Source organism: Podarcis gaigeae (assembly GCF_964106915.1).
Source record: "Podarcis gaigeae genome assembly, chromosome: 15".
Taxonomy (NCBI): domain Eukaryota; kingdom Metazoa; phylum Chordata; class Lepidosauria; order Squamata; family Lacertidae; genus Podarcis; species Podarcis gaigeae.
In genome coordinates, this window is record NC_139692.1 from 39,890,213 (window position 1) to 39,912,714 (window position 22,502).

At 45.5% G+C, this 22,502-nt stretch overlaps 3 protein-coding genes across 3 annotated transcripts in view; 2 read left to right on the forward strand and 1 right to left on the reverse strand.

Moving 5' to 3' along the window:
* Positions 1–22,502, forward strand: part of CA4 (carbonic anhydrase 4) — a 255,167-nt gene that overhangs the window by 172,734 nt on the left and 59,931 nt on the right. The gene's annotated exons all lie outside the window — the stretch shown is intronic.
* CHCT1 (CHD1 helical C-terminal domain containing 1) lies at positions 255–9,688 on the forward strand. The gene is made up of 6 exons (XM_083714841.1): positions 255–469; positions 1,610–1,741; positions 3,016–3,191; positions 5,772–5,871; positions 8,603–8,781; positions 9,383–9,688. Exons 1-6 carry the CDS (start codon positions 407–409, stop codon positions 9,534–9,536), a joined length of 804 nt encoding a protein of 267 aa, XP_083570967.1. The 5' UTR covers positions 255–406; the 3' UTR covers positions 9,537–9,688.
* The window catches only part of APPBP2 (amyloid beta precursor protein binding protein 2), a 38,720-nt gene continuing 36,067 nt past the window's right edge, over positions 19,850–22,502 (reverse strand). Inside the window, exon 13 of the mRNA XM_083714563.1 lies at positions 19,850–20,627. Coding sequence (XP_083570689.1) covers positions 20,374–20,627 — 254 coding nt within the window. The 3' untranslated portion in view covers positions 19,850–20,373. The remainder of the gene's footprint in view (positions 20,628–22,502) is intronic.

Consider the following 22,502-nt stretch of genomic DNA (forward strand, 5'->3'; position numbering starts at 1 on the left):
GAGGCAGTGCAGAAGGTTTTTTTTTGTTGTTGTCGTCGTTCACACCTCCACAGAACAACCAAAATTCCTCGAAAAGAGACCATGATTCCTTCAGACATCTGAGGAGGCATTCAAATGATGGGGGCCATCAAGAGATGAGACTTAAGCCCCCCCCCAACCAAACATTCCCCCTGTTTCTTCTCAGGGAAGCAATCCCTCTTCCTTCGCTTGTCATAAGAATTTGGAACCAATTCGCCTCAGAGGTGAGGTCACAAAAGCCGGCTTAGATTCAAACACACCCACACAGGCCGGACTGTGGCCCACGACACCCAGCTCATCTTTGGGTCCCTTGGCCCCCAAAGAGAGTCCCTAGGGAGCAGAGAAGGAGAAGGGAAGAGGCAGGATTTGGCGAACGGAGAAGTCGGCCATGGGAGAAGCAACTGCCGGAAGAATGGCAGGCCTAGAAGAGTGGAGGAACAAGGTTTGCCAGGTCTGTGTAATGGGTACATTTTTGTAGTTGTTCGAGAAGAAACCTATTCCTTTGACTATGCATTTGGAAAGTTACCAAGTGGTTTACCAATGCTTTCCAGTTTGCAAAATAGGCAAGGGGGGACGAGGGACATGGCAGAGGTGTATAAACTTATGCACAATATGGATCTGCTGGGGTCATCCAGTGAAGCCAGCTATTGGGAGACGCAGGAGAGAAACTCATTCACACAGCACATAGTTAACCTATGGAATTGGCTCCCACAGGAGCTGGCAATAACCACCAACTTGTCTGCCTTCAAAAATGGATTGGACAAATTAATGGAGGGTAAGGCTGTCCATGGGACGTGGGTGGCACTGTGGGTTAAACCACTGAGCCTAGGGCTTCCCAATCAGAAGGTCGGCGGTTCGAATCCCCACAACAGGGTGAGATCCCGTTGGTCGGTCCCAGCTCCTGCCAACCTAGCAGTTCGAAAGCACGTAAAGTGCAAGTAGATAAATAGGTACCGCTCCAGCGGGAAGGTAAATGGCGTTTCCGTGCACCGTTCTGGTTCTCCAGAAGCAGCTTAGTCATGCTGGCAACATGACCCAGAAGCTGTACACTGGCTCCCTCGGCCAGTAAAGCAAGATGAGCGCCGCAACCCCAGAGTCTTCTGCAACTGGACCTAACGGTCAGGGGGTCCCTTTACCTTTAAGGCTGTCCATGACTACTAGCTGCAATGGCTGTGATCTGTCTCCACTGTTGGACGCAGTATGCCTCTGAATACCAATCCTTAGGAACTGCACTTATAGAAAGTGCTCTTGGGATCAGGTCCCGCTTTCAGCCTTCCCACTGTGGCATCTGGTTGGTGGCTGTGAGAACAGGATGTTGGACTAGATGGGTCTCTGACCTGACCCCACAGCCAGGCTCTTCTTATGTTCACAATGAGGGCTGCTGCTGCCCCCCAAAGTCTGTCACCTGAGGCGGTTGCCTCATTTTGCCTAAGGATAGAGCTGGCTCTGTATGTCCACACTATTATCATTGTCTCAGCTGATTTTTCTGCCACTTTCCTTGATGGCTTCTTGCTTAGAGATTGCAGTTTTGCTCATTTTTTACCTGTGGGGACCCAAGAAAGTGACTTCTCGGGTGTGCAAATGTTTGCAGGCGACTGAGCTCAAGCTTCCAACCTGCCGAGACCGTGAGACGTCACACAGAGAGACCCTCACGAGGGTCGCACCGTCGGGAGATGCGCTTGTCCACTACGCAGATGGACTGACACAGGACACCTTCAAAATAGTGAGAAAAAGCCATTTCTACCCATAGGACATGGTTCCTTAAACTGTAGGCCATTAAACTGTTGGGCATTGCTCCTGGAATACTAAGAATACATACACACACTCTCAAGGGATGGAGGAGAAATCAGATTCAGTTCACGTATAAAGGAGAAGGCTGCAGTTTCCAAAACAATACACAAAGTGAAACAGCTATCCTTTGAAATTTGCAGGTCTCTGAACTTTGCAGTGAGGTTCCCCGGCAAAGTACAGTATACAAAAATGCATAGACTAGGGTAAAGTGTGCATAAGCATGCATATATTAGTGAATAAAGCCAGCGTGTGGTAATGCTTTGGTGATCACTTGTAGCCGAATAAGATTGTCTTCCATAAACACAGTTTTAACAGTGAATCTGTAAGGGACTGTGGAGGCCAGTTCTGGATCCACACGTCCTTCCACAGTGGGGACATAGGTTTCCAGGCAGGAGATGATCACGGTGTGAGTTTGCCAAACGTGCCTTCCTCTTACCTCATTTCTCCCTTGCGTCCTGAGTTCGAGTGTCTTCAAAGCCCATGACACCTTTGGTAAAGGCTGTTCTCCAACTGGAGCGCTCACAGGCCAGTGTTTCCCAGTTGTCAGTGTTTATACTACATTTTTAAAAGATTTGCCTTGAGAGAGTCTTTAAATCTTATTTTGACCACCAGCATTACACTTTAAATTTTGAAGTTCAGAATAGAGTAGTTGCTTTGGAAGACGATAATCAGGCATCCAAACAACATGACCAGTCCAACGAAGTTGATGGTGAAGAATCATTGCTTCGACATGGGTGATCTTTGCTTCTTCCAGTACACTGGCATTAGCTTGCCTGTGTGGGAATGGCCAGAGTGTCAGACTAAGACCTGAGAGACCAGGGTTTGAATCCCCACTCTGTCCCCAGTCACTGTCCTTAGCTTAACCTTCCTCACAGGGTTGCTGTGAGGATTAAATGAGGAGGAGGTGAACTGCATACACTGCTTTGAGCACCCTAGAGAAAAAAAGTTGGGATATAAACGCAACCAACCCACCAATCAGTAACATAGAAAATGCATTATAACCGGAAAGATCACTTTGCAAAAATCTGCATATTAGGCAGAATTGCATTGCATACTGAAATGCAAAAGTTCATGTGCGTTTGCTTTTAAACCACAAAATAACTTGTGAATGTTGGGGAATTGAACTTAAGCCTGGAAGAAACTAAAGCTGACGAATCTGCCTATCGCTACAGCCCCCACACCACTTTCTTCTCTCTCCCTCCCCAGTGCAAGGAGTTCCTGAGACCCTTCAAGAAATGCCTGCGGAAGCTGAATTTGCCCAAAGATTTCCCGAAGGAGAAGAGACTCAGCTGCACCCGGAAGAACCTGACCATCCTGGGGGACCATATCAACATGTTCCTTCAGCACTACTGCAAGACCTGGGAGCTGAAGCACTGGAAGAAGTAAGGGGGCCCTTCCACAGAATGAGGCTGCGCAACAGCACCCCAAAGCTCAATGCCCAGAACCTTCCCTAAATAGCAGCACTGCTTTAAGGGACTGAGGGTATATAGTGGTACCTTGGGTTACAGACGCTTCAGGTTACAGACACTTCAGGTTACAGACTCTGCTAACCCAGAAATAGTACCTCGGGTTAAGAACTTTGCTTCAGGATGAGAACAGAAATCGTGCTCTGGCGGTGTGGCAGCAGCAAGAGGCCCCATTAGCTAAAGTGGTACCTCAGGTTAAGAACAGTTTCAGGTTAAGAACGGACCTCCGGAACGAATTAAGTTCTTAACCAGAGGTACCACTGTATTGCAACAATTCCCTCTGGTATATATTATTACCAAAGACATTCCCTTGCTTGGAAGTAGCTTCTGTACAGAGCCTGTGTTCTTTGTGATGAAATAGAGTTAACAAAAAATGTCATGGCACCTCCATAACCTGCATTTATTTGCAACATACCAGCAGACTCCTAAGGCAGGTAGCATTACTGCTAGTCCTGAATCAATTCCCCAAGGAACAACTGTACCCAGTGCTTTTTTTCTTAAAAAAATGTTTAGGGGTACTCTAATTTTCCCACTCATGTTGAAATACTGCCCCTCAGTGAGGCCAAACTTAGATTCACAAAATGTTTAGGGGTATGCGTACCCCTGTGTGCCCCCAGAAAAAAAGCACTGACTGTACCCCTCTGCTACTGGAGGGGATAGTTTCCCTGCTTTTTGCCCCCTATCAAAACTGCTTCCTTCTGTATCAATTGTAATTAAAATACAGACTTATTGAGGTCATATGGAAATATACTGTAATTTATTTTGCATATGACCAAATCCTCAGTTGTTCTGAACTACTGAAGGATGGGGGAGGGGGAGCTTTACGATTTAATAAATAAAAGCTATAATTCATTGTGAGGAGGGAAGCAATTATTTATTTCATGTTTGCCTCACCCATTACAATTTAAACACCAGCACCATGATAGCTTTTTTTTTTAAAAAAAAGATCTTAGCTCTCAGCTTCATTGATTAAAATTGGCCCTCAGTGATTAAAATTTGGCTCCCCTCGCTGAGGCTCTTTTAAATCTGTTTGTTTATAAACATCCAGGCTGAGTAGGTTGGAAGCAAGCAGGGACATGGGTAAATAATACAAGACTTAACAAGGTACACTAATCCTATAGACATCTGCTGAGATGTAAACCCTATAGCATTAATGCTGCAAGATTCATGAAATTAGCCCGTTAGGTCTCGGGTCATCCCCTCCACCTTAGAAAAAGTTGCACGCTGTACAGGTTTGTCAGGCAGAGTCCAAAGCAAAATTCTAGCAAGAATCTCTCTAGTTATCTGTATAGGAGCCAAGAGCAAATGTTTATTTTTCGTTACCGGAATACTTAAGGATCCAAGAGGGTTGAAAGAATTCCAATTGCCCAGCTCTCTGCAAGCAGATAATAAGATAATCTATTTTTCTTTCTTTCTTCTAAAGCTGTTTACCGTACTCTCCAAATAGGGCTGTGAAAGGGCAGAAGTGGGTGATTTACAAGGACCATGGCAGAATGCTATGGCAGTGCAAAAACCCAGATGGTTCAATACTGGTAGTAGTTCAATATCTTGTTAAGCAGGGAAGGGCTGTTAAGTATCATTGAAGTCTGTCAAGACATACCATACTGCCCATGAAAAGTAGCTAATCAAAGGCCGATTTCAATAACTGATTTTGTTTAATCAATTGGGCCACCAGGAGGCCAAAGGCTCCTGTATCTATCAACTCTCTTTAATACTTCTGTAAGACAAGCAACCAGGGATGGGGGGAGAAAATTGATTAAGGTCACTTTTTAAAGGCGAACCTTTATAAATCCGTACTTCCCAGAACACTGCAAGAACCAAAGCTGCCATCGTTTGAAATTTGCACTTCTCCAAATTTTGCAGCACACTTTTCGAGTCATGTAACATGTACAAAATTGCATACGCTAGGGCAAAACGTTTACAAAAAAATGCATATTTTAGTAAAATAAATAACTAAAGAAATCTATAATGTTATTTCAGAGCTAGCCGCTGTTCACACCATACCTTTAAAGCACTATGATACCACTTTAAGGGGCCATCGCTTCCCCCAAAGAATTCTGGGAGCTGTAGTTTGATAAAGGTGCTGAGAGATGCCCTCTCCCGGCCTACAAGTCCCAGAGTTCCCTTTGAAGAGGGACAGATTGTTAAACCACTCTGGGAACAGCAGCTCTTTCTGTATGAACACAGAAAGCTGACTTATACAAAGTCAGACTGTTTGTCCACCTAGTTCATTGTTGTCTACACTGACTGGCAGCAGCTCTCTGGGGTTGCAGACAGGGGACTCTCCCAACCTTCCAGGAGACGCCATTGCAGATTGAACCCGGGGTCTTCTGCATGCAGGACAGGTGCTCTGCCCCTGAGCCATGTCCCCTGGCCTTTAGCCTTTAGCTCTCTTTGCAACCGTCTCGCTTTCTGGCACCATTCTCTGTCCCACGTTCCACGCAACAGTGATGTATTTAAGTTCCCTCTCTCCTCCCACTTTGCCGCCTGCTCTAGGATGCTTTGGAGGTTTGTCTCCCTCTTCTCAGCACTTGACGAGAAGCAGCTGTGCAGATTGTACCGCTACAGCAAGACCGACCAAATGGCCAAGTTCCTGGTAAGAGCGATGCTTCCTTTGACACGGCAGAGAAAGCAGTGGAGGGTGGCAATAGGCAGCTGGGTAGCAGGGCAACATCCAGCCTACCATGGAGGCGCAGGTCAATTTTGTGTCCAGGGCAGCTGTTTACCAGCTCCATCTGGTACGCAGGCTGAGACCCTACCTGCCCGCAGACTGTCTGGCCAGAGTGGCACATGCTCTAGTTATCTCCCGCTTGGACTACTCCAATGCGCTCTATGTGGGGCTACCTTTGAAGGTGACCCGGAAACTACAACTAATCCAGAACGTGGCAGCTAGACTGGTGACTGGGAGCGGCCGCCAAGACCATATAACACCGGTCTTGAAAGACCTACATTGGCTCCCAGTACGTTTCCGAGCACAATTCAAAGTGTTGGTGCTGACCTTTAAAGCCCTAAACGGCCTCGGTCCAGTATATCTGAAGGAGCGTCTCCTCCCCCATCGTTCTGCCCGGACACTGAGGTCCAGCTCCGAGGGCCTTCTGGTGGTTCCCTCACTGCGAGGGGCCACGTTACAGGGAACCAGGCAGAGGGCCTTCTTGGTAGTGGCGCCCACCCTGTGGAACGCCCTCCCATCAGATGTCAAAGCGATAAACAACTACCTGACATTCAGAAGACATCTGAAGGCAGCCCTGTTCAGGGAAGCTTTTAATTGTTTAACAGACCACTGTATTTTAGTATTTTGTTGGAAGCCGCCCAGAGTGGCTGGGGAAACCCAGCTAGATGGGCAGGGTATAAATAATAAATATTATATTATTACTATTTTTTCCCAACCTGCCTCAAAAAAAAATATGAATCTCTCAATGAAAGTAGATTTCTTCTCTAGCCAGAGCCTTGACATATCATAGAATCATAGACTTGGAAAGGACCCTGAGGATCACCTAGCCCAAAGCAGGAGCATGTAGCTGCCTCATAGAGGTATCGAACCTGCAGTACCATGCTCTAACCAACTGAGCTATCCCAGCTGAAGTGGTCCAGAGAGAGGCGGGGAGAGGAAGCAAGAGTCCATATCAGCATCACACATTTAAAGTTTTCATATGCCACTGTAACAGCCGTGGCTTCCCCCAAAGAAGAACCAAAGTCTCACCAAGGGCACTAGGAGTTGTTAGGTATCGCAGCCATCACTGGCCAAGCTTGCTAGACTGATAGAAGTTGTAGTTCAGCAGCGCCTGGCAGGCCAAAGGTCCCCCGTGCCTCCTGTAGTTGAGCCCTACATTGCAGATCCTGCATTGAATCAGAAGGGTTGAACCAGATTACCTTCAGCATCCTACCATCTCTCTCTCTCTCTCTCTCTCTCTCTCTCTCTCTCCCCCCGCACACTCACCCACTTTTATTATTATAAGCTCCTTTGGGGGCAATAGGATTGTTCAGAGGCAGTCTCTCTCATGCACCAGGTGCTGTGGACAAGGGCTGTTGCCGTCCTACAATGCTTGCCCCTGTTGGAAGCAGAATACTGGGCCCAGATGGGCCTTTAGGTTGACCTAGCAAGGCAACGTGTTCAATAACACCTCTCTCAGAGGTGTGTGGGCTATCGGATAGCACCAAATAGATCCTTGGCAAATGCCCCAACGTTGCCAGTATATTAACTCGATCTTTTTATGAGTTTTTATTAAGGCTGGGAGATGAGCGGGACAGACTGAGTCATCACTGCTTTGTTGAAATCCCTGCTATGATCGATGGTGTTCTGTGCTGCTCAGGGCTTGCTAATGTGCAATTTCCCAGCCCCATGAAAAAGGAGAGTTAGCAGAGGAGGTTTTATTCTGGAAAATTAAAGACGTCACAAGGATCTAAATCAAGCAGAAAGGCTACTGAATAACAGGCTGCATTTAAATAACTTTAATGGTGCTCAAAGCATGTTTTTTTTCCTAGTGGACAGTCTGCTTGTGACAGCTGTTGGGGCAGTGAGCATGGCTGCCTTTGGGTCAAGCCAGGAATGTTGCAGAGTCAGACTATCGGTCCACCTAGCTCAGTAATGTCTACACTGACTGGCAGCAGCTCTCCAGGGTTACCAGGCAAGAGCTTACCCCAGCCCTGCCTGGAGATGCTGAGGACCTTCTGCATGCAAAGCAGATGATCTGTCCACTGAGCTACAACCTTTCTCCTATTCCTGTTGCTAACCTAGTTAGGGCTGAACTGTCAACAGTTGTAAAGTTTAGCTGAACTTTCTGGGCTGGGTAAAAAGTGCAAAACCACGTCCTCATGAATCTTTGGGGAGGGGGGTAATTTGAGGTGGGGGTGAGGCATTCACTGGAGCTTTGCACAGCTGCAAACATCCACCCGACAAAGGGCCTTGTAGGCTTTGAATTTAAATTGCAGCTTTTCCATAATGATTCACTGAGAAAGCCATAGCGGCACCCAGTGGTTGTGCCACTTTATAAAGAAGTTGGCCATGCCTGAACGCTTCCAGCTTTGTCCTGTATTCTACTATTTCTGCACCGTTATTTAACAATGGAGATGTATATCTGGGTGCTATACAATGGGAGCAGAAGGGGAGCAGTCGATCGTGTGAGAGCTCTTTTTGAGCGTTGAAAGACGACACTTGTCCTCCGTTCCAGCGCTGCATTTTTGAAGTGCTGCAAGCCACCGAACGGGACATTCTCAAGTGTGTTGTTTGATGCTTCACAGCTTAATTTAGGCCAGGAATCCCCACGTAGTAGAGTCATAGGCGACCAGTCCTGTGTTGGTTTTGTGCATGTCTTCGTATTTCATTCCAGAAAGCTTATTGCCGGTTGGAAAGTCCCGACATGGTTGTTCTGCCTGACTGTGGCAAGCTGATGAAGCTGCGTGATACCTGGGGCCTCCAAGGCGGTGCAAAGATGCAGGGGAAATTAAAACAGGTGTGCTCACTGTCGCGAGACTCTGACCTGCCTCCGGGAAGTACGTCAAAGAAGAGGTGAGTGAGGAGCATCGACTGTGCTCAGATTGGTAGGGGTGCACAGGGGCGTCTAATGAAATCCATAATTCTCACCACTGACTAGGGATGGATGGATCTGTCATTTTCAGCTGCGTTCCTCGTTTTCAGTTCTCTACATCCCTGCAGCAGTTTGAGAATTGAAAAGAATAATCCTGATGTTTATCTGCATTTCAGTGCAAATTTCTCCTAACAGGGCGAGGGAAGGATTGCCGAAGGGCTGTAACTCAGTGCTAGAGCACAGGCTTTTGCGGTCAAGTGGCCCCAGGGTTGATTCCTGGCATTTCCAGGAAGGAGTAAGAATGTCTATCCAAAACCCTGGAGAGCCCCTGCCAGTCAGTGTTGACAATATTGAGCCTCATGGAGCAATGATCTCAGTATTAGGCAGCTTCTTACATTCCTTTACTGGGCACTTTCAAGAAGGATGGGGACCTGTGGCCTTCCAGATGTTGTTGGATTCCCAATTCCAGCAGGGCCAACGATCGGGAATGTTGTGCATCCTTGCTGGATAGTTCAGCAACATCCATTGGAAAATGGGTTCCCCACTGCTCTCTTAGGGAGTTTTCCCACCCTGTCTCTTCAGGCTACACAAGAGGCCCTCAAAGGCAAGAAGGAAGGAAGGTGTCGATATCAGTCACCCCACGTACATGGCTACCATCTCACCTACCTCTACCAGCAATGAAGCAGCAAAGCTTTCTCCAGCGGCTGAAGAAACTCCTTTAAAGACTGACCGTTAGCATGTGCGGCGTTTACTAAGGAGACAACACACACATCCAATGTACCCAACGGAGAATTTGTAGAAAGAGTTTAGCTTTCTGCAAGACGCCTTTTGAGTTAGGCCTCTGCAGAGACTCGATGTCAACAGCTTATATAAAGACCCGCTTCCTGAAAGCATCTTTCCTGGAATTTATGATTCAATCTTCCTCCCAAGAGTGGTTTGGGAGCAACATGAGGGTCAAAGACAAGTGGACAGGGAGGTCTGTGAAGTGGAGAGGTGGAATGGCTCTGCTGAGTTGGGCTGTTGAGAACTGGAGTCTGAAACACAGCCATTCAAATTGGGATAAAATTGGGATCATGTCCAGAACACATGGGGCTGGGGCACGTTGAGGAAGGCAGAGCTCCCTTGCTTTGGTGATGGTTTTGTGAGGTTTTAAAGGAAGTGAGGATTTGATGAAAAACTTTGATGAAAAACCATTCAAATCAAACCTCTTGCAGGAGAGTGCAGAAGGGAAACCCCTTCCCGGTTTGTGGTAGCAAATTAGCACTTAATATTTCTCTCCATGGGACGCGGGTGGTGCTGTGGGTTAAACCACAGAGCCTAGGACTTGCTGATCAGAAGGTTGGCAGTTCGAACCCCCATGACAGGGTGAGCTCCCGTTGCTCGGCCCCTGCTCCTGCCAACCTAGCAGTTCAAAAGCAAGTCAAGTGCAAGCAGATAAATAGGTACCACTCCGGCAGGAAGGTAAACAGCGTTTCCGTGCGCTGCTCTGGTTCGCCAGAAGCTGCTTAGTCATGCTGGCCACATGACCCAGAAGCTGTCTGTAGACAAATGCCGGCTCCCTTGGCCAATAAAGCGAGATGAGCGCTGCAACCCCAGTCGGCCACACCTGGACCTAATGGTCAGGGGTCCCCTTTACCTTTATTTTTCTCCATATAATGTTTAAATCCTCTAAGGTGGGATGGGGAACCCCAGACCTGAGGGCAGAATGCAGCTCTCTGAGCCCTTCCACAGGGCCCTTGAGACTTTCCCCAGGTGAAAGAAAGTTAACTTTTCCTAGAAAGTCTTTTCCTTAGCAACTACTGTATTTTGATCCTGAACTATAATGAAGCAGCAGTGCCACCTAGTGGCCACATGACTCCTGGTGTGAACCACACAAGGCCTAAGTATAGTGCAAGGGCCTTCATCCTTTGCAGCCCCAGGATGCCCCCTTTGTAATCCCAAGCTAACTATGGGGCCGGCTCTACTGTTAACCAAAGTTCTATGTGATTCCCCATGGGAGTGGTCACAGGCCGCATCTGCACCATCCATTTTAAAGTACAATGATACCACTTTGTACAGTCAATGGCTTCCCCCCATGAATTCTGGGAGCTGCTGTTTGTTAAGGATACTCAGAGTTGTTAGGAGACTCCCGGTTCTGTTCCTGGAGCTACAATGAGTAGTTGAAGTCTCTTCACAGAGAACTCTGGCAGCTGTAGCTCAGTGAGGGGAATAAAGGGATTCCTAAAAAAAAACAACACCCACAGCTCCCAAAATTATTTGGAGAAAGCCACGAGTGTTGGAATGGTGCCTTAAATGTGTGGTGTGAACATGGCCGTAATTAAGAGCGGGTGGTGCTGTGGTCTAAACCACAGAGCCTCGGGTTTGCCGATAAAAAGGTTGGCGGTTCGAATCCCCGCGACGGGGTGAGCTCCAGTTGCTCGGTCCCTGCTCCTGCCAACCTAGCAGTTCGAAAGCACGTCAAAGTGCAAGTAGATAAATAGGTAGCACTCCAGCGGTGGAAACAGCATTTCCATGCAGTGCTCTGGTTCACCAGAAGTGGGTTAGTCAAGTGAGATGAGTGCCGCAACCCCCGAGTTTTTCGCGACAGGACTTAACTGTCAGGGGTCCTTTACCTTTTTTTAAGGCTCCTAACAATCAGCTAACTATGGGCTATAGTCAGTGGTAGTCATGGTCGTGTTGATTAGTTTCTGTGGATTTACTCTTGCGTAGTACGTAGAGGCAACCTGTTCTTTTGTACCCGATCACCGTGGAGAGGAGATAAGAACAACGGGCTCAAAAAGTTAAAGGAGGGCAGGAGTTAGGGTCTGTTGCCCACAGACGATTTAGGGTGGTGTGGGCCATTCCCCTACCCAGGGTACTGAACTGAGGGGGTGCAAAGTAATAGAACCTGTCAAAGGGACAGAAAGGGAAGAAAATGTGTGTGAGTTGCAGAATGAGAGCCAAATCCTTTGAGGATGAGGGAGACTGAAACCATGATTCATGTCACTGGTTTGTGATGTCAGGCAAACAGAAGGGCTCAGTAGCAGAGTTTTCTTTCCCAAAATTTCTCTCAAGAGCTTCCCTCCATGTTCCCAGCTGTGTATTGAGGGCTCTCCCTGCTCCTCTACCTCTGTCCCAGCCATTTAATTATTAGTAGTACAGTGGTACCTCTGGTTAAGAACTTAATTCGTTCCAGAGGTCCGTTCTTAACCTGAGGTACCACTTTAGCTAATGGGGCTTCCCGCTACCGCCGCACCGCGATTTCTGTTCTCATCCTGAAGTAAAGTTCTTAACTCGAGGTACTACCGGGTTAGCGGAGTCTGTAACCTGAAGCATTTGTAACCTGAGGTACCACTGTAGTATTATTAATCTATCCTTCACCTCAAAGTCCTAGGGTGGGCTGTAACAAGTAAAGCACATTGTTAAGAACAGCTCACAACCCCCAAAATAAGGTGGATCCTAAACTGTCCTAACCCAGGATAAAGAAGTGCATCTCTCCTGCACTTGATGAAAAACGGGATAGTGAAGGTGCCAGACGCAACTGTGTGAGGAGTCCTACAGCTTGGGGGTTTGCCACAGGGAATGCCCCACAACCCCACCAATTGGGCATATATTTCACCCCAGCTGAGCACTGCCCCACCCCAAAACAAAATTCATTCCCTACAGGGGGTCTGAAATCACTCGGCTCAGGGTGATCATCCACCCTCATCCATCCCCCCAGTTCACCCCAAGGCTTGCCATTCACAGCTTCCCACAACCCCCTTTAAAGGGAGGGGACACTTCACAGAGTGGCTTTCTGAACTGTTGTGTGAAGCCTCACTGTAGGAGAAGCAGCTTACCTGGGTTGGCCTGCTGTTCCTTGTGCTGAGGTAGCATGGCTGCCTATCAGTGGCCACATGAGCTACAAAACGTGACGACGCCTTACATATTATGTATATATAGGACGATATAAAAACACTAAAGTAAAATATCTCCCCGACGCTGCCCTTTCCACCCCCCCAAAAGGGAGTTTTCTAAAGAGTGTGCCAAATGATAGCCAAAACAGAAGCTTGCTCGTTTTTTTGTTTTGTCTTTTCCAAAAGAGCACAGAAGCCTTCTGCGTCCCGAACAAAGCACGCCTGCACGAATGCAGGAACACTATATTTATTAGGTCAATTATCCATTTTTTAGCAATACAATTACAGAATTATCACAATGTTGGTTACAAACATACTCAGTATGGGTTTTGATGGTTACAAAGAATAAAAGTCGGGCACTGCAGTCTTGGTGCGAATGTTGGAATACAAAAAAGAAAAGGGGGGGGGGACATGGGAAAGGGTGGCACAAGAGTGGAGGAGGATGAGCGTCCGAAAGTGATCAAGATGCTTTCATATAAATAACCGTGGCACAAAAAGAGAGAGAGGAAAGAGGGGTTCAGATTCAGAGCCGCCGGGAGGTGTGCTTGCTCCAATTTTAGTAGCTTTTGTTTCCAATGTACAGCGATATATGTATACATATATATATGTATATACATGTATTTTTAATCCCTTGTTAAGTTCCACTGAATCAGTAAAAAAAAATCCACAACACATATATTAGTACTGAACTCGGTAATAGTCAAGGGGAAAAAATGTAAAAGTTTGTTCACCTCCGAGGAGTTAACTCTAAAAAAATTATCTCTCTCTTTTCTGTTTAAATATTATTATTAAAAAAAAATCATGGCAACATAGCTTCCTATAAAGGAATATACACAGAAAGGAAAGCAGATGGAAGATTTAAGAGTTACACATATGGTACCTGTGACAGTTAAAAGTGATCCAACACTGAAAAAAACCTGTGTGCCAAACACCAAGTTTCTAGATATCTCTATATATTTATATAGTATATATATTTTCCCCATCTTTATTTTTTTATTTTAGAGTTTTTGAAACAAAACAAAATATGCACTTGGAAAAACAACTTCCTAAGGCCTCTCCAAGCTATAAGTTGCTTAGGATTGCAATGAAAGTATTTGCTAATGAGAACTTGGAAAGCAAATGGCGATATATATTTCTCATGGGACAAGGAAGAAGCCGGTTTCACTGCCTAAAACATACCTGAGTTTGGGGAAGGGGGGGTGGGCAAACACCGCCAGAGCTCTGCCGAAAAGGAATTGCGCAAGCGTTCTCTTGCTACATGGAAATTTTTTCTTCCTTCCCTCCCCACCTTCTCAACACAACATCATCAAGAAAAAAAACACACCTAGCAAAGGAATTTCCCCCCAAAAGGCCAAAAGGTGAAAATGTGCAACAGGCTAAACCTGTGTCAAAGACACAAAAAAGCAACTGAATTAAGAAGGAAAATAAATCAGATATTTCGAATTGCAGTAATAGCACTTTGATCCAGCAAGGGTTGGGTGGTGAAGGAACATTATCGGGCCCCTTCAAACCCAACCCGATGGTAGATTCCAGAACAAAATGGCACCATGTGGATCCAATGAGGAGCTGTACTGAGAAATGAGTTTTCCACCACGCATGTGGCCAAATGGCTCCACGGGGTGGGGGGGTGGGCTGCGTCTTTAATCCTATTTTTGGGCAGTTTTGCCTTTCCTTACAACTGTAAGAACAAGCCTTTTTCTATCAATATTGTTATCTTTCTTAAAGGTGGTAGGTGGGATGGAGGGGAGGGGAGAAGGAAGGCCATCATTACGAAACGTAAAGTTATTAATAGTGTAAAACATCTGCCGAGGCAACCAGATCAATGAACTTCCAAAGAGCAACTGTTGCTATCAAGCAGTCCAAGCTGGTCATTGGTTAACTTTAGCCAACATCTTCAGAAGTGGGTTTTAGGCTCGACACATAGCTAAAAGGATGGAGAGAAACAGACCCTTTCCCACCACCTCCTTCTCCTGCACTGCTAGAAGCAACAATGCAACAGCAACTTCATGAAGCCAGCATCAGAGAGCAGCATCTCACCGTGTTATGGGGTTACAGAAGGCGGCGAAGGTTCGGCCCATTTCACAAGTCCCTGTAATTTCAGCGGGAAAGACTAAAGCAGGCATCCCCAACTTGAGGCCTTCCAGATGTTTTGGCCTACAACTCCCATGATCCCTAGCTAACAGGACTAGTGGTCAGGGATGATGGGAATTGTAGTCCAAAATATCTGGAGGGCCAAAGGTTGGGGATGCCTGGACTAAAGCAAGTATTCAGTGTTCTTGTAGAAAACTGATGGGACTTAAAAACATGGGCTTGTCGTCTATAAATCTCTCCCACCTAAATCTCAATGGGACTTGGGAGCATGTAGCTTTTGAGTGGATTGTGTCTGATGCTTATAGGCCAGTGACAGCTTCTCAAGCCTCAAATAACTGGCTTCTCTACAAGCAAGACCAGCTTCAGTTGCCTCCAAGCAAGGCAAATGGTACTTGCTCTGCCATTAAGCGGCTTGAGAATCCTAAGTGATAAGTCAATGGTTAGCAAGATTTGCTGCCTTGTGTTGAAGTGGACCAAGGGAGCTGGGAGGGGAGTGTCCTTCCATGACAACTTGACTATTGGGCTGGGTGGTCAAGTCCATTTAAAAAAGCCTCTGCTATTCCTTTCGTCCTAACCACTCCAATCTGTTTTAAAAACGAAACCTGAATTTGCAAGGGTAGGGGAAAGACACATATTAAAAAAACTGGAAGAGGATGGAAACTGTGAGGATTCTTCCAAGCCTCATTCATTCTTTTAAAACGGCTTTGTTTCAAGGGCTTTCTGGAACAATAACAATAAAATAATAATCCATTTCTTAAACGCCAAAGTACACTCCCGTTGGAGAAAGTTGCTCAAGAGGCAGGGAGAAGGCAGATTTGTAATATTGAAATGACAGGTTTGTTTTGCGGTGTGATTGTTTGGGGAGAGAAAGGAAGACTCAATCTGTTTCTAGTAAGTTTATTACCTAGTATTGTGGGGGGGAAACAGAGTTGAGAACTCCCTTCTCTTTCTCATGCACAGGAGTGGGATCTCCTACAGTGCTGTACATGAAAAATGGGGCCTAGTATATAATGTGAGCACTATTACTAAAATAGAATACTCTTTCAGAAATCAACACCTTGGTTTTTAAAATGCCAGCCCCCCCCCCCAGTCCCCAGAAAATCAGCAAGAGCTTCAAAGGAAGGGGAAACTCAACATAAATCTAGAGAGGCACATGGTAGCCTTTGCACATGAACCTGGCACAGAAAATCAAACCCATTTCAAAGGAAATTGTTAAAAAATCCCCCCAAAACCCACACAGACACTTCCAATTCTGTCTCCCCTTTTTAGCAGGCTAGAGGATCTGGCTTTGTAAATGCTATATATTTAAAGCACGCGGCTTTCTCCAAAAAATCCTGGGGACTGTAGTCTACCTCTCAAAGAGCTACAAGTTCCAGGGCGCTTAAGAAACTACAGTTCCCATGATTTTTGTGTGTGCGCAATCTTTAAATTAGTACCTATCATGTGGTTCTTTTTACCTCTGACTCCCAAAGGTTTTTCTTCAAAAGGTCTCTGCTCAAGAGCACAAACCTCAAGAGAATTCCAGATTTCCCAAGGTTTTAGTCTCATTTTTATTTTTTAAAAGAACCTTCTAAAAATTCAAAGAGCAGAAATTGAAAATATCTTCCGGGTTTGTCCAGACATCAACCTTAGTTACACTTACACAACCAACTGAGGGCCACTGTTAACATTTGCTCATTAAAAGTTAGCATATTCCCAGTGGAAAGGGGGTATTCCTAAGGTACCATTTTGTTGGCTTCCAAGGTCCTAAGAATTGCAAATAGCAGAGATGTGGAAGCACGGCTCATATGCAACACAGTCAAACCCTGTGTGCTAAGGAAATTGGGTAGCAACAACCAGCTCGGAGACTATCCTGACAGGCAGAAGCGATCTAGATTCTTCTAAAAGATTCGAGGCAAACACTTCCCATTGTCTTCACTTGGGAAAGAAGAAAGAAAAAAAAGAGCATTTCAACTAAACCTTTCGTTGTGCGAACTTGGAAAGACCTGGCAAGTCTAAACAACCCTCCGTCACAAATACACACACAAATAAAAGCACCTCGCTTCTTTCCAACATGCAATTAATTGGACATATCCCAGAATGCAGCCAACATGATTTAGACTGGATTGAGGGCGAGGAGAGGGGGAAGAGGAAAGAAGCCTATTTTTTTAACAAAACCAGTAACCCATCCATGGTGGTACCTGGCCTAAAGCATGGGAGGCGGAATAAATGGGGGGTTGAAATGCTCAGGAACAACAACTGTTGATAAAAGATAGTGATGTCAAATTGGTGGAAGGGGTTCAACACGGAGGAGCCTTTTCCTTCCTCTGAAAGATCATTTGCAAGCAAGAACCAAGGAGGAACATGCAGGAGAAAATGAGCCAAAAGAACTCTGGGCTGAACTGCTTCAGGACCGCACTTGGGAGTTGCCCTTTTTCAATGCTCCCGTTTGTTATAATCTTGAAATACAAGCGCCCACCCCACCCCCACCAATTAAGCAGCAAGTATACTAGGTATCAAGGCTCAGCCTACGCTGGAGTAATCCCACAGAAGATAATGAGGCTATGCCGGTACTTGCAAGAGAGGAATTCCCTTGAAACCTTGTCTTGAACAAGGTTTAAGGGCTCGTTTTAATACCAAAGGTGGCCTGTAATTATTATTTAAGTCAGCAAGCTTTGCTGGTTTGTATAGTAGTTACAGCAATCCAATTTATTTATTTGTTTTTGCTCTCTGAGGCAATATAATTGGCATTGTTGTATTAATGGTAGTGTTTTGCAACTTTGGGCTTTTCTTTTCTTTTTTTACTTTCGTCTAGAATGGCAACAGATGTGCTGCGACTTTAGCAATTGGATTAAAGCCTTTCACTCCCAACAACCAATCTATTCTGATGTTTGGTTTATAGCAGCTAAACTGCGGCCATTTAGATTGGCAAGTGCCAACCTGGTGCCTCCCCCAATGTCTTGGACTCCAACTACCATCAGGCTTGTGAAGGCTGAAGGAAGTTGCTAATCTGGCAGCACATGGAGGAGCTCACGTTAGCCCACCCCAGTTCGACACTCAAGCTGTCAGTCAAAAGCAACTTTTAATGGGCACTTACTGGGAAGCCAGCCTGCTGAAGATCTGACATCTGCAGCATTGGGTATCTATGGGGATTACAGTTGCAAAGTTTTATTCTGAGGGACACTTCTGCTAGAAAAAAAGTTTTTTACATGGTGGGCGGGGAAATGGCATTTTTATTTCAGAATACTTGTCCAGCTCACGGAGACGTGTGGTTCAGAAATACACCCGGAAAAGCACCACGAAGGGAGGCTGATTCTGGGCCTGCAGCAATAATCCAGGAAGGTCTTCCTACCATGTGTAGTTCTGGTGTCAGAACAAGAGATGCTAAAGCCACAGCTCCAAAAATCAACACCTTTTATTTCAAGCAAGGTGTTGAAGAGATACCCCACCCACCGCGCACAGGGAAGGAAGTATCTTTTTAAAAGGCACTATTATTTTTTTAAAAAAAAAACCAAAAACTATCAGCCTGCAATATTCCAGGTTAAAAGCCAAACACTATTGCTATTAAATGAGGAACTCTCAGCAACTTCCAAAGCCACCGACCGCTAACTGTTGATGCACCCTTTTGACGACAGATTGGCCCCCCTTGCCTTCCACCCCCACCAAAAACCTCACAAATTAAAGAGGGGAAATGAATGAAACTCATTCCAAACACTAGAGAGGCTTTTTCTCTCTCTCCTGCTTTTCCCTGGGAAACTTATAAACCCCCTGAAAATAGAGAACACCTGACAAAACCCTTAACCACAGAGACACTGCCTGCATCTCTGCGTTAAGCAGTGAGGTAAATAGGAACTCTCCCCCTCCTTCCTTTCCAACCTAGCTCACTATATGCTACATAGGTCTTTCAAAGTTCATTTACTACCTCGGTGTTTAAAAGATGGTACAGTTAAAAGAAAAACCCACAAACCACACATATACCCCAAAATTAAGACAAGCTAGTGAGACAGGCATAGTTATTTTTTTTGTTTTGCTTTTTAAAAAACATATTATGACAGACATTAAAAATATATATATAAAAAGAACTGAGTTCTGGCTGTTTTTGTTTAATGTAAAAAAAAAAAATGACGAAGCTGAGAGAGAAAGGAAGAAAGACAGACCTGTTGTGCTTATTCTTTTTTTTTTTTTGGCATTATCCACTGACCCCTGCAAGCTGTACAATAAAAAAAAAAGATCATCTGCAGATATTAAAACAAAACCAGATTTTTTTCCCCTTAATGTCGACGACCAATCTAATTAGCACAAGCAAGTTATAGCCTTTAGAGAGAGCCCGTTTCAAAGACAGGGGAAAGGGGAAGGAATAGCATTTGCTATGCTTTGCTTACGGTGCTAAACATCTAGTTTACCTGTGTAAACTTAGTATTTTAAAAAGACATGCCTTTGAAACCGCCAAAGAACGTTGAAGCTCCTAGCTTTGTTATCTAGTACATGTATGTATATAAAGTCTCCATTCATCACTTGAAAATACACCCCTTCGTGAAATAATCCTACCGAGTTTAAAAAAGCAAATGCGAAAGGGCAGAAATTGTGACTTGAAAGCCATTGGTCCGAGACTCTTTTCCTAAGGACGGGCTGGTCCGCTTGAAATCTCCCGGTCCTATTACAGAAAACTCTTTTGCCCTGTACGGAAAACAAAAACACAATGAAATAAACCAAGAAAGCTGAGAGACTAAAATATTCTGCCAGTGGTTACCACTTTCAGGTGAACACTGGTCTGTTTTGGGTGCTCTTTGAAAGTGCAAACGGTGGTTCAGACGGAGGCAGAGCAACCAAGCATCACTTCCCAGGAGGAAATTCTTCGCCATGTCTCTTTGTAAGGCAGCAGAAAGCAAGAAGCGAAGATTTCCCCCACCCCTTTTCTTTTTCTCGTGTGTGTATGAATATCTGTGGTTACTTTTTTTCAACAATCCGTATCGAATAAGTTTTTTCCTTGTTTTTACACTGTATAACAAGAATAATCATATGGTCGTATAGGACTTCAGACTTGTCTTAAGCACTGGTCAGTGGGCACCCTCCTTATCCACCAATTAATAATGCAACTCTCAGAATGGTTTAATGGCTTTATTGCTCTCTTTCCATTCTCGCAGAGATTTCGTGTAAAGTAGCTTCGCTTGGACAAAAAATAAAAAATAAGAGAACATCGTTAGGGGTGTTTATGGGTTTTTTTGTTTCCTTTTCTTCCTTTATATATATATTTATATATATGTATATGTATCTCTTTCTCTCTCTCTCTCTCTCTCTCTCTCTCTCTCTCTCTCTCGTTGAAAACGTGAGCCAAAACAAAACATGCCGTACTCATGCTGGTAAGAATTTTAGCACACATTCGTCTGTTGTGGTCACTCCATTCAAAGGTGAGATTCCTCCCCTCCCCGAGAAAACAGGGGATTTCTAATGGACTGGACCAGTGTTTCAATGCAATTGCAGCCCCCTCAGAGAGAGAGAGAAAAAAACACACAAAAAAACTACATGGTTTCAAATTTCACAGTATGACTTTTCCCATGTAAATTTGGGGAGGAGGGAACAGAAAAAAGGGGGGGGGGGAATAGTTGTTGGTAAAATTGACCAAGGTCCTTAGCAAATCTGTCCTTCGGCGGTCTGAGACATCAGGAAAGACTGGACAACTTCTTCAGTGGATTGCAGGCTGGTGCTCACGTCCTCCAGGGCGTCTGTCACTGAAAACTGCCGATCCCGCAACCGGTTCCAGTTGGCCAAAATGTTGTGGTACTCAAAGACCTTCTCGTAATTGCCAATGGAATTGTACAGTTTAATGAGGCCCCTGTAGTCATATTCTAGTCCACTGTAACCTTCCCCAAAAAGCTTCTTCCCTAAAAATAAACAAAATGTGAAGGAGAATTAATGCTGTACTTTTTTCAGTGTTGCCTAACAGAGAAGCCTGCTCTTTTTATTTTATTATGTAAAAATCCGATTCCTTTCAGCTGGAGTACATTTTACCATGTTCTCTGATCTGGGGTGGGGAAACTGTGTCTTCCCCCTCCTCTCCAGATGTTGCCTGACTACAACTCCCACCCTCCCTGACCACTAGGCATGCTAGCTGGGGCTGATGGCAGACAACGTCCAGCAGCATATCAAGAGCCACAGGTTCTCCATCCCAGACCTAAAGGAACAGAGAAGGCATTGCTATTTATACTGGTTCCCGCATGCCCTCGAAAATAAAATCTTGAGTGTGTGCTATCTCCACCACCTCAAATAGACCTGGAAGAAGGATCTACAGTCATACCTCATGTTGTGTCCGCTTCAGGTTATGTCTTTTCAAGTTGCGTCCTGCGGCAACCCGGAAGTACCGGAATGGTTACTTCCGAGTTTCACCGCTTGCACAGAAGTGCTAGATCGCGCCTCGCGCATGCGCAGCACTTCTGGATGCGAACGCTTCGAGTTGCAGACGTGCCTCCGGAACAGATTACGTCCGCAACTCGATATATGATTAAACCAACCAAGATTGGTGGAGAAGGGACAGCATTTGCTCCCTTCAAACAACTTCCCCAAAACCATGTCCAGCGTGTTGGACCTCATCACCAGCTAAAATGAAGCACAATTATTTGCTCACAGGCCTCCGCTATTGTCCTAGGTCCTTTATATTGGGATGGATCCAAATGCTGTGTGCACAGAAAGCCACCTGTCTTTCCCGCCCCCTCTGCAAGAAGCTTCTCTGGAAGTCCGGGACACACACCTGAAAAGCACTGGTTAGGCAGCAGGGGGCTCTGGTGGGAGGGCATCCTTGTTTTGTAGGCAGGCTATTGTAGTACTTTTATCGGTGGATAGTTCCCACATTGCTTGGCTTGTTACTCTCTTTGCTTTATCAAGTTCTTGCTAGCCACCCCTGGGTTTTCTTTTAGAAGAAAAGGGGTCTTGAATGAATGGATGAGTGAGCAATTGTCTTGAAATGGGTGGAAGAACCTTGTGACAGTGGGATGCTCATGGCAACAACTCCCTGTCACAAAACAAACCCGCAAAGGGAATATCCTTCCCCTGAAAACAGAACAAACCCAGGCAACAACATCCATCCTCTTCTGCAGCTACACCCCAAAATAACACAACCACAACAATGAAATAGGCAACGCTCCCCACCATTCTCCCAGCGCCCTTCCCAATTCTTACCATGCAACAGAGAATCCTCTTTCCTCCCCCTCTAGCTCAAACCTCTTTTGTTTAAATCAAAGCTTGACTGGGCAGGAGGGAGAACAAATCAACAGCTACAGCTGCCCTCTACTTTTTCCCTTCTAGGAATGATTGTGCGGCCCAGAGGCATTCTGGGAAGATGAAACAAAAATGGCTGGGAACAATAATTTGGCTCCCAATGACTAATTTTCTTTTAATAATAATAAAAAAGAAACTTGAACAATTGTGAGGGGCTGGAGGGTGACAAGGGAGGTGTTGGGGAACCCACAGACACCTTGCTGGCAATCCTAGTGGTAAGCCAGAAATCATAGCATAGTTATCTGTTCCTGGCTCATGCTGGATGATAACCAACAAGACTCATGGTCTGGCCATAATCCTAAATTAAGGATTGTGATTTGTGTAAGCAGGATGGAGACAAACAGCTCAGGAAGACGTGTCTGTTGAAAAGTTAACTATGGTTTTGCTGTAACACAGGAACTGAGGCCGTGTGTGTTGTTAGGCTAGGCTGAGACATGGTGGCTGATCCAAGGTCATCATTTAGTGAGCTTCACGGGAGAGCAGGA